General features: G+C 43.0%; 1 protein-coding gene across 2 annotated transcripts in view; it reads left to right on the top strand.

Annotated features, from left to right (window-relative positions):
- Positions 1–12,922, top strand: part of STXBP5 (syntaxin binding protein 5) — a 933,640-nt gene that overhangs the window by 181,731 nt on the left and 738,987 nt on the right. For both annotated transcript variants that reach the window (XM_069235194.1, XM_069235193.1), the window contains exon 4: positions 7,151–7,251. In XM_069235194.1, coding sequence (XP_069091295.1) covers positions 7,151–7,251 — 101 coding nt within the window. The remainder of the gene's footprint in view (positions 1–7,150; positions 7,252–12,922) is intronic.

The following is a 12,922-nucleotide window of genomic DNA, read 5'->3' as shown; positions in this document are numbered from 1 at the left end:
CAATTAGAGTATCCACAAGAAAGAGTGTTACTGAAGGTAAGTAGCTTGATCACCAACCGTAAGCAAGAACTAATCAGTTCTGGCATTAAGGTAAATTGTATGATGTGTATTTGTAGGGCAACCTAGTGCAGATATAAATATATTTTTAATCACACTAGGTAGGCTAACTGGACTTGATTTAGATATTGGCGGAGGGGTTACTCGGTCACAACGATGGCGGATATCCCATCCGACGAAATCTAAATCCTTTTATATCCTATTAGATTTAGATTTACGAGTATTGGATAGCAGTCAACGTTGTGACTGGTAACCCCTTTGCCAATATCTAAATCAGGCCCTAACTATCTCAGATCAGATAATTAAACCATGGTTTCAATCATTCCACCCAGTTTAACTATTTTACCAGTTAAAAGTGTCAATATGCCACTCAGAAACTCAGTTGTTAGCCAGAACCTATTATTTAAGCCAGGTTTTTAAACACCATCCGGGTTTTCCATAATGCCAACCTGGTGTGGCACATTGTTTGGGTTGCTTGTATACTGGACACATTGTGATGAGCTGTCGTTGATGTTTCTGAGGAACACTGTTAAATCAAACTGGGGCCATCTGAGGACTGTCTCGTAAAGCCATCTCTTTACAGCACTGTTGGAAGCTCTCATTGCGGGACTTTCTTATATGTTGCTTTATTAGAGGAATAGAGGTTAGTTCTTAAAGTAAAATTACTTGTGGGTAAACTAGGAAAAGTGTATCCCAGTAAGTGCAAGTGGCATGCTGAGTGCATTCATATCCCTCACACAGCATCAAAGTTGAGGTCTTCCATTTTCCGTATTGATTCCCACTGGTCTGCGTTTGTCATATCGAGATGGTTCCCAAATTCAGAAGACAATGGGGGCTGCATGTTAACAATTACATCCTACGAGTGTATGCAGATGCAAGACTGTGTGCACGTGCTTGGTGCCTGTATAATGTAGAGTCCTCCTCCACCCTCCCCCTCCTGCCCCCGCACATATACACACCCACACGCGCACCCATATACACACATGCACACACGCATACCCACCATCCATGCATGCACACATACATACCCATACACTGCAACACACACCAACATACCTTCTCACACACATGCATTCACAACACTCACAATCACTCATTCACGCATGCATCCTACACGACTCACACCTGCATGCACACATACCAATACATAAGCCCCCCCTCCACATACACAAACCACCCCCCTCGGCTGGAGGCGGTCCGCGGCGCTGCTGCCAGCAGCAGCGTCCGGCAGCAAAACACCGCCAGGCCGTATCATTAGTCCTGATACGGTCGGCAGTGTTTTGCTGGTGTGGCGGTGCTACTGTCAGCAGCGCCGCCTTTCCGCCGGCCCCCGCCATGACCGCCGGCGGTGTTCCACCAGCATTCTAGCGGAATACCGTTGGTGGTCATGATACCGGTAGACAGCTGGTAGCCTCGGCGGCGGTATGTTGGTGGCCGTGGCGGTAGGCGGTCAATACCGCCAATGTTGAAATGAGGGCCTATATATATCTTAAGGTTTCCTGTCGTCATTGGATTTATTCTGTATGTGCCTGAATAAAGTGAGGAAGTCATGAGAGGGTAGACTAGTTTACAATTTTCTGTATTCTTTGTCTTCATATACTTCCTTTGAGAGAGTCTCCATCAGGGCTGATGTATAGTTCCTTTCCATATCAGTTCCGGTAGGATAATAGGCTAAAATAAACTATTTACTTTACTTTTCTGTGTTTTGTAGGCCATCGCTTCCGTCCATGTATCTGTTGATCAAAGTCTGCTCTTGGGCAGTCTTTTAACAGCAACAGGCTAAATCTAGTAGGTGTTGGAGTTTAATTTGAGTTCCAGTGACAAGTCTGAGAGTGTGAGATTTTGCACAACCCACAGTAATTTCTCACTCAGGGTCAGTATGGATTCCTGACAAGATCTAAGACAAAAACAGATATGTATATTGATTGCCTTACTACTAGGCCCTTTCTTCTTACACCAAGGCACAACTTCTGAGGCAGGTGCTGTGCTTGCACCATAAACAAGCATAAGCCAGACAATTAGCTAGAAAATGAAACATATCCCAAATATGCCGTATTGAAATAGCCTGTATCAAGAAAACTCCCAGCTATGTTGCCTTTGGTCTCAAAGCCATTACCTCAGCCTCACATTGAGAAACAGCTTTCAGCCAAGGGATGGCCTTGTCTGAGTAATGGTCTACTACTTATATGGTGTGACATGGAAGCAGAAATGGGTGATCAGGCCAGCGATGTGTGGGGAAGATATGATTGGTGTCAGTTAATTCCCACAATTAAAGACATTGGCATGCATTGTGCTGCAGAGGGCTGTTCGTCCTCATGGCGATGAAATGTAAAGCGAAGAGTTGGATAAAGGCAGTTCAGAACAATGCCATAGGATTCCTTGAATGTTTGGGATGAAGTAGAGGCAAATGCTGTGGACTTGTATAGCACACTAACATTTCTCAACTAAGGAGTGCCTGAAGGTCAATCTCCAGCCATTGGAAGAATGAAAACTACAGAAAGGAAAGTGATCACATGGGCTGAATTAGATGGCTTATTGTTGTTTGACAGTTTCTTCTTATCAATTACAGCTGCTTTCAATGGCAGGTGTTAGAAAAAGAAAATCTATTGTCTCTCACCAGAGATGGAGGATGTGTTTCACAGGAGGCAAGCAGTTGCAAATATTTGCATCATGACTGGTCTAACTGCTGCAGGTTCTACAGGTAGGTCCACATTAACAAGCCTCACTATGAAGAACCATTTCTGGATTTGCCTTGTGGATTTGACAATTGATAAAAAATAAATTTGTTGGACTTTCCTTTTCAACTTGCATTAACCCAAGACCTTTGCCAATTCTAAGAAGATGGATGCTTTGGGAAAATAGATGTTCTCTTCAGCGAGCCAGGCTTTGTGGTCAGTCAGCACAGTTTAATTGGCAGGTATATAACTCCCTCTGGCACATAGTCAATGAGATTTTTCCAGCATCCTGGTATGAGTAGGCAGAAATAACCTCAGACTGGTGGATACTGGTTAAATTCACCTATGGATGCTACATCAAATTTTAGAGACTACTGAAAACAACATTAACGAGGCATTAGTGAGGTCAAATGATAAAGGAAGATACTGCCCTATTCCAATAAGGGTCTATTGAAGACTTGGAGGTTTAGTACGTATTTGTTCTTATCTTCAAAGAGGACAGAATATTAAGAAGTGTGTTTGAGTTTATGTACGCTAAACTGGTATGTTGGGGCACTGCACCTCAAGATGAAAAACTTGAAAGAACACAATACTCTTACAATAGTAGAAAGAATTCATGAGTACATTCATCCTAAGACATGCATACTTGTACATCCCGTAGTGTTTCATGAAAAGGCAAATACCTGAAATTTGTGATGAGTGGCAAACAACATTAAGTTGCCGTCCTGCCATTTATTATCGCGTTTGGGCTCAGTCAATCCAGGTCTGCACATAACTGCGCAACTCACTGGTAAAGAGAAACATCTTTCACAAGTCTCAACACCAAACCAAGATCACCAATAAGTAGTTGTATCTCTTGTGATTCACTGGTATTTCGACCAATTTACTTCTGCAACAAATACAGAATTTCTTTTGGACTGCCCTGAAGCAGAATGAGATTTCTGACACAATAGGGGGTTGGGGGCATCTCTAAGCATGATTGCTTTTCTACTAGTTTGAAACTCAAATGCATGTGCCTTTTGGGATTATGGAAATCTTCTGCTCCTCAGTGCCAGGTTATAAACGAGAACAAAGCCAGCAGTAGCATACTTTTTGGTGGTCCAATAAGCAACAAGTCTTGGCAGGGGTCCCTGCTAATGATTACAAAACTAACAAACCAGCTACACTGGTGGATGTCACAACATTTTCTAAGGAGAGAGCCTTTGCAAACTCCTGGCCAAATGTGTGCATTTCAGTAAATGAAACGAAACTCAGAGCAGGTGGATTATCCCTCAAAACATTCATACAAACACATCACAATAATCTTTATCCTCACAGCAGCTCTACAGACTCAGGGTGGTACACACTCAGAGTGTAACAGTTTAGTACAAAATAATGTGTTTGCTGTTCAACTAATGCATAAGTAGGCAGAAGTACAGCCCCAGATAACAATGCGGATAACGATATACATACAAGTAGAACAAATGCTTACGATTCTGCAGAAATACTGCCAAGGGTTGAAAACAGACCCATCATGGGGTCTGTTTTCCGTATAGGAAACTACAAAATCATTCTGATTTGTATGGAGGTACCCACTTCTCCAGATCAGATGTAAATTATTGTTCTCAGATCCTGACTTGTGATGTTTTGTATTCTTTCCCTGACTAGAGCGCTTTTCTTGGTAAGATGTGCCAGACATTGTTGACAAATAATCTTGCTGGCATTAGTGACTGCCACAAGTACCTTTTTAAATCTCTCTGTCCATTACATTTTGGTTGCTGTCCCAATAAAAACAAGGTGCTTCTGTCCACTTTGATAACCCACCCCAATACCAGAACTCTTGATTATAGCCGGTCTCAATAGCCATTTACCTACTACCTTCGAAGACAATACTTTTTTCTTGGTCTGATGAGTGATCTAAACCTGTAATTTGAAAAGCAAACTACTTCTGTTTCCAGTAGCTCTTCCCACCAACTAAGGTTGCTTCGAGTGTAATAATTTAATTCATTCTCTTCCTTTGATATGTTCTGTGACTTCCATCAGTCCTGTATCCGTACTGAAGTTAGGTCTAAAGTTGGTCTGGCTAAGATGGAGCAGATCATTAGTTTCAAGATATTGACAGCGCTTCTGATTTACATATTTCTCCAGTACTTTAGACGTGGCCGGCAGTAGAGATATTGGCCTATAATTTGATTGCTCATTTGGGTCTTCCAAGGTTTTTTTTTTTTTTCTTTCTTTCTTTCAAGAGAGGCATTAATGACCTTGTTAACTATTGGGTTAATGGTAGATGCCCCCAATGCTAGCAGGTTCTGATGACAAGGATCTAATGGATATCCTGATTTGAGGCCACTTATAGACCAATGCAAGCTCATTGGTCATATTACGAATCCAACAGTCAAGTCGGTTGCCATAAAGAAAGGGGGTGTTCTCTTCCAGGGAATGAATTAATTCCAATGATTGTGTTTTATGAAATGCTGTTGAAACAGATAAAACTTTACCTGTCTTGGGTTGCGCTTTTGCTAATTTAGGCCAGCCAAACTTGATCAAATAGTGATCCATCCAGACTAGCGACTTAGACTAATCTAAGTGCAGCCAGATGTTGGAGAAGATTTGGTCCACCATATGCCCTGCCTGATGTGTCAGGCTGAGCAAGTGCTGGTTAAGCTGTAAGTATGGCACAGTATCTAACAGTGCTGCCATCTCATAGTCTTCAATTTTGTCCATATGCAGATTAAGATGTCTCAATACTACAAAATGTGCATATCTTAGGGCCCAGGGAGCAAGGGCATTGTGCAAAGATCTAAGGCAGCGCCCTGTATGCCCTGAGGGTCTGTGAATAAGTGCCCCAGCCACCAATTGGTGGGGCGAGAGGGAGAGGCAGAAGCCCTACTCTCCGACGCATTCAAATTCCTCAAGAGATAGGCATACATTCATAGACTTCCTTTTGCCTACTCCGCCTCCTCTTCCCCTGAGACGTTCCTTTAGAGATCGCCGTTGTTATAATAGGATTGGATGATTCAAATAGCCATGTTTTGGTCATAAACAATATATCAGACTTTTCTTCTCTCAGGAAGTCAAAAATGTTAATCTCAAGTTTTTGTAATGAGCGAACATTCATTAAAGCTATAGAGAACTGCATTTTTCTTTCCCTGTTTACAGATACAGCGGTACTAACATTTACCCCCAGTAGAGATTTTAGGGCCTGATTTAGATCTCAGCAGAGTGGTTGCTCCGTCGCAACAGTGAGGGATATCCCGTCCGCCAAAATCTAAATACCATTGTTTTCTATGATATTTAGATTTTGGCAGACAGGATATCTGTCACCTTTGTGACGGAGTAACCCCTGTGCCAGGATCGAAATCAGGCCCTTAGTTGCCAATTGCATTGAGGTTAAGAATAGCCATCCCTTAATGAGGGTAGAACAGTGAGGAGCGCAGTCTAGCCTAATGGCCAGACTAAGTATTGTGCCCCTATTGTAACATATTTACCTGACACGTCTCCTGGGGGGGCCACTGCCAGAGTGTCTGGCACAGCCCACTTCCGGGACACTGATTGGCGTTGGCGGGCTTGCCTTAGGTGTGCCTTTGTCGCACCAGTAATGCACCCGCTGCACACATCCACGTAGCGTCTCTTCTTAAATGCATGTGGCCCAAAGAAAAGCACTACCAAAATCGGTGCCTCTCGTTGTCCCAAATTGGTAAAAATGTCCGACTTAGAAAGTAAAATATTTAGCTGTTCCCAACCTCCCTGTTGATGTCAAAAACTCGCAGATTCAGTTACAACATGGCAACACAGAATATTTTATGAAAAATGTCTTAAAAACAAGTAAAATCAATCTTGTGCAAGCTGTAGATAACCTTAATGGTGCCTTCCATGTGTCATAAATGTTCCCCCTACCCTTCGCCACACCAGTTTGGCAGATGTTATCTACCTTTTAGTTCCGTCAGCTGCCATCTTGCTTGTTGTCCAGAAGTTCGCTAACTTGCATCTGGCATGTTTATACTTAAGAAGTAATCTTTTATTTATGGGGAATGTTCTTGTAGCTGGGTGGTTCACTTTTCTGAGGTTTTAAAATTATTTTTCAGACGTGCATACAGTACATTCTACCTTAATGATGCTCGGTACAAGACAGCATGCGGAGTCCCTGTCGGTGCCAAATGTTCTGCCATTGTTCATGAAATGTTTGTTCGACACAGAAAAAAGTTTAAAATGCAATACCCTATTGATGACTACATACACAACGAGATACATATACAGTTATGGAAAATGTGTAATGTAATAGAAAAATCTCTGTAATCTGACTGAATTATTTGCCTATTTTTGCCATTAATCTGAACATCAATGCTTTTAGGTAAACAATTTACTGAAGTATGCATTAAGAATCTGCTTGTGGATAAACACTCTCAGATTTGTACATGTACTTGTTTTTCGGTTTACAGGGAGCTCTTGTGAGTGCCTTGGCTGATGACACTTTACACTTGTGGAATTTACGTCAGAAAAGACCTGCCATACTTCATTCTCTGAAATTTAGTCGAGAAAGGTAATGCTGTATTGCTATATGTCTCTTTGAGGGGTTAAACGACTGTGTAACTTTGCAATGAGATGTTCATTGAATTAAAGAAGAGAAGCAGCTTGCAGCCGTAGTCCGTATTTGCTTCCATGCAGCTGTTTATGTTCCCATTGCCTTGCAATACTGATTCCCTTTTTCTCTTTGTTGCATTATCTGGAATATACCAAGGTGTCCCACAATTTCTTTTCGCACATCACGCCCACAGACATGACCCCAGAAGTGTAGTTGAAAGAAAATGGGTCTTGGTCGTTGGGAATTAAGATTTGAACTACATTGAGGATGTTTTCTCTTGAGATATAATAAATACAGATAGAACAGTTGTGCTATCCCCTTTTTAGTAGCGTTTAAGGTGACAAACACATATTCAGTGTAAGGTAAGTGGAATTTATAACAGGTTCTGAAAAGTAACAGTAAGTACCCAAAGAACAACTTTGCAGATGTTTATGAAGCACACCTTACCACATTAAGCTCATTCAAAGAAAAGAACAGTCTTTTGAACCTCCCACGTTTCCCGCTCATTTGTGTGGATTTTTTATCTGGCTTGTTCCTACTAATTTCAAGGTGATGCTTCTTATGTTTTTACGCGTAACAGATTATTTTATATGGTATGGTCAGATTTATGGGTTAAAAAAATGAATGAACTATTTGATTGAAAAGTATGAAAGCACTTAAAAAGTAGCTGAAGTCAAATGCATGAGACAAACAATGTCCTCCATTGTTATTACCAGAAAGATGAAGACTTATTTCCCAGCAAGAGACTAAACAAGAAGCTACTTTGAGAAAGGGCCAGGGTAAATAACTACTTTACAGTGGAGATATTCATGTCTCCCAGGAATGGTGTAGTTAATTTGTCAGCGAAGAGGATCGAAAATCTGGTAGAAATTAACCCACTGCTCTAGAGGAAGCATACTGCAGATTTTGTAGTTTCATTGACTGTTCAGACAAGGAACTCGTCAGACCTAATGATTAAGTTTAAAATCATGTCCATATGTAAACTGGAGAGGGTGAGAGCAACAGTCTCTGAATACAAAACTGATTATTGCTCTTGAGTGGTGGAAACCTGAAAAACCATTGTGTGAAACAATCTGCCAACCTGCAGACATTGGGACTGAATTGTATTTCTGTCTCGTCTATATTATGTTGGACTATGTATTTATCTGATGACCTTTGAATATATGAGGGCTAAGGCAGCTGTTGCCTTAGTGAGCACATAATCTCATGCTATCATAGCGAGGGTTATAGGTGGATTAAAAAAAAGGCCTTGATCCCACCATGCTGCCACACAGCAGGGATGACAACTGAAACAATTACCAGCAATGTATGGATATATAGCAGCAACCACAGTTGTAATCATTGTACCCTGACACCTGCATGGTAAACTGATATGCAGCCTTTCCCTAAGTAACATGACTGCATGTGAAAGTGATATCCTAAATGTGTATTTATCTGCAGCACACACAAAGTCCTGTGTGCACAGTGAGGACTAGGTTAAAAATCAGCAATGAGACCCAGGCCTGGATGTGAGGTCACTAGAGTCCCCAAAAGCATATTCCATAGTGGACACAAGACTACTGTCTATGTCAGTGCTTCCCAAACATTTTATAACCATGACCCAATTTGTAGAACAACACAGCTTTGCGACCCACCTACATTTAATGGAAATGAGACAGGACATGATTTGAATGTAACTAAAACATCTAGTGACTGAGCATTGTCATTCACAGACAGCACTGTTTACATTCAAATGGCCACTAAATGTGCACCGACCTACAGTTTTAAGTTTTAAGTCTTACCCAATGCAGATTTCAAAACTGCAATGCAGATATTCGTGTTATTATGAGTGGACTATGGAAATGTCCTACTGACAAGTATTCCAAAACTACATCTCCCACAGCTGAATGCTGTTCTTCATGATGCAACAAGATGCAGGAGTGAAATGTTTAGAACACATCACACCAGCCTTGTCTTCCATGGATTGGCTTCCAGTATAAGCTAGAAGCATGTTCAAAATAGCCTGCTTAACCTGCAAGGCTTTATACACTTCACAAGATACCCTAATAAAAAGTTGCTCCCTGCTAGTTCTGAATCCATACTCTTAAATCATCCAAGGTTTTCTTCTCCTGCTCATTTTTGGCTAAAGGAAAAAAATATGTGCAGGCTCCCTCTTATTTAGGCCTTAAAATGGGAGGTGAAACAACTAATGCTCCAGTTATCTCTGAGGATAATCCCCTTACCTGATGCAATTCTGAGAGCTGAATCACAAACCTTCAACACATTTTGTTTTCCTTCTGTGAGCACATTAACTTTTCTAAAAGGTGAGGGCAAATATTGAGCCCAGAGAGTTTTTATCACAGAACCAGGAGTACTGCCAGGATAAGGGATGTGAAACACACTATTGCAAGAAACCAAGTAAATGCAACATAATCCTGCACCCCCGGACTTGGCCCAAATTCAGAAAGGTAGGCCTTCCTATGATGTGATAAAAAGAAAGTTGAGTACTACGGATGTTGCATGAGCTAATGTTTCAAGCAATAGTTCAACTGATAGGGTAGGTTTAAGGGCATTTCATCAGCTTTTTGAGGTGTGCTTAGGGATGGCTTGGGCAAAACAAAAAAGAAGAATAAACCTAAAGGATCAGAGGCTCATTCCTGAAATGTAGAAGAACTGGGATAAAATAGAGGTAAAAGGGATTCACAGAGTGGTCAAATGTTATTGATCAGAGGTTTAAGTGACATGGAAAGCGAGTACAGTGCACGGGTGATCCTGGGTTACAAGTACATGGAGGAGTGCTAAGACATTCACTAGACGATGACAAATGTGTGGTAAAAGGATTGTGGGTTACATCGGAGTCATGAGGCTCTGTAGGTTCTGGGATTGGATGTATTCCTTTAGACAATTTAAGACTAACAACATATTTGTGAGCTTAAATTCCTGCCATGGATTAGAATAAGAGTTTGGACCAGTCGCGGCTCGCGGGTGTAACGGAGGCGGCACGGCATGTGGAAGGGGGGTGCATGGGGTATAATAAAGTATAGTTAAAAAAAAATAACACTTACCTCCTCTGTTGAACCGCAACGCTCCTCTCCCTTGTCATCACCGCAGGCACAGTCTCCCAGCCTGCCCTGCGCCAAACCTGACGCTGTTCAGAGCAGCGTCAGGATTGGCTGGTAGTGCCCAGCCAGGGTACTCCCAGGCAGACTGGGAGCCTGTGCTGGGACTCGCCAGCCCAGCAACACAGTTGCTGGGCTGGAGACAGCCTATTCCGCATGTGTGTTTGGCTGGCCAAACATACAAGCGCTCTGAGGGGAGTGCACTGTGGGCTCCCCTCACTGCTCTTGACCCCAATGCCCTGCCCCTTTCGCAAGGAAAGAATAATAAACGTGGTTTATTATCCTTTTCTTGGGAAAGGAATTGGAGTGGTTGCTGCTGGCTTGGGTTGACTCTCCTCCACCGTAGCAGAGGAGCCGCCACTGGTTTGGACACATACACCCAAGTCTGTATGTGGAATTTAACACCAAATTGCAAGGACGCATGTATAGCAAATAGTGGTCAAATGCTCCATGATATTGAGGAGGATTTCATCTATCTACAGCACAAAATAGGGTCGAGTGACTGCTTATTATTACCAGCACATAACCCTTAAATGCAGGTGGTGGAGCAGCAGTCGTTCTTATGGACTGCTTTATCGTGACATCTTGTTGGTTTGTCTCAAAACTGTGTGTGGAAGCCTTCAGTGAATTACCTGCTTTTTTCAAGGCTGCAGTTTACTGGTGGTCGTCCTGCCTCCCTCTCTCTTCTCTTTTTAAGAGACTTATATGAGGAGTGCTGCAGGGATCTTTCCTGAGCTGTTCTTTATTTAAAGGCTTCCCCCTTCACAAATGCATTTTAGATATTCTTTTGACTTTGTACTTTATGCCTAGATGGATGATATCCATTGGATTTACCTGAATGTCCATTCCTCAGTTGTACTCACATTTCCAAAGCTTCTTTACATCAGATTCCAGGTGGACGATATTGAATTTGTTGATGCTCAACAGCAGTAAGACTAAGCTACTTGTTCATAACAAGCCATTTAACCTATGTTCTGGTGCATAATGTAGGGCTAATAAATGTGCCACACAGGTTTCTTCTTCATCAATACATAACTTTAGCTGCATCTCCCCAACTGTTCTGTTTTTAAAACCCCCTAATTTGTAGACTTAAATCAATTTTCTTCTTCTGCCTGAAAGCCCTTCAGAGAACTTCTTAATGCTATCCTTGAATCAACTGAAAACTGTTATTTTACAACGGTTGCCTCTCGTTTTAATTATGGAAACACTTTGGCCTTCCCAAGTACATGCTTGCCATATTCCAACTTATCCATAATCCGACTAACCACCAGTGTCCAGAGCTGGAGTGGCACCACTTTGAAGAGTTAGGGCTCACTCAGGTTGAGTCCATGTGAAAACAGGAAGACTTTTCCATTGCCAATATTGTGTGGGCCCTCTTTGTGAACTGTCTGTTTGTCAAACTGGGGTTGCATAGGGGGTGCCATAATGTCCAACCCCTGAGTCTCTCCAGTCGCGGTCGCAGGGAATTTAGCTGTGCCAGCTTGAGCACTAGATTGTTTAACTGTACACTTTCCCTTGTCCATCAGGTGAATTGTCACTGTGGTTAGCATTTACAAGGGAGCGTGTGTGCGTGTGGACCAGGCGAGAAGTGAAGTTAGGCTAAAGTACCCCTTCAGCCCCAGGTGGCAGTTGAGACGCCACTTCCACACGCCTAAGATCTACGTATATCAAGAGTGCACATTTGTGGCAGGGTCCCATGATGTTTGGATGGCACTGTCAGTGTCATCTATGGGCTCCTCGCATGTGGGAGATCGTGTTGTAGCCCTGACAGACTTCCCCACAAATCCCTTACTGCTCCAGCCACCCCCCGAACCCCAGATGTGTATTCACAGTGTCCAGTGCAGATTTATGGGGCGAGAGGTAGCACCAGCATCCCCTCCATCTTGTCTCAGGTACTAGCAGCTGATAGGATCAGGGCCCTTAGATCAACAATCACCGAGTCTGGGGACCACCACCGACTCATTTGTCACCCCCAGCAATGGCAGCTCCAGCAACAATGTGTCTCAGTCCACACCAGGGCCCACCAAGGTTGAAAGCAAGATGTGCAAACAGTGTGCCCGACCCAGAGCCCTGAGCAAAACCCTCTCAGGGGATTGTAAGAACACGAATGCCAGATGTCCCAGTTCTTATCTAGAGACTGTTCGTTAGAAGGGGGCTTTCACCAGTTTAGGTGCAGGTCCACATTGTCCAGTGTCCATGTGTCTCGCCCCAAGGTGCCAGAGTCACTGCCAATTGTTTTTGGCCCAGCTTGGGAATTTCATGTGTCTGAGTCCCCCTTCGGTGCCCCATTCACTCTCTAGGGATTTCCCAGGTACTGCTGATCACCCCAGTTTTGGGGTCAGAGCTACTCACTGTCCTGCAGAGGTTCAGAAATCATCAGGCCTACCTCCACAGTCAGCTTCTCAGGGCCCCCAGAAGTCCTCAGGAGAAGTTGAGCAGAGCTCGCCATGGGCTGCCCAGCAGCCTTTCACCACTGTCTCATTTTTTGTTCGTGAGCACGGCCGTGCCTTTCAACTGATTGCATGTGGTCA

The sequence above is a fragment of the Pleurodeles waltl genome, chromosome 5 (genome assembly GCF_031143425.1).
Source record: "Pleurodeles waltl isolate 20211129_DDA chromosome 5, aPleWal1.hap1.20221129, whole genome shotgun sequence".
Classification (NCBI taxonomy): domain Eukaryota; kingdom Metazoa; phylum Chordata; class Amphibia; order Caudata; family Salamandridae; genus Pleurodeles; species Pleurodeles waltl.
The sequence above is the reverse complement of the archived record's forward strand: the minus strand, read 5'-3'. Positions and strand labels throughout refer to the sequence as shown.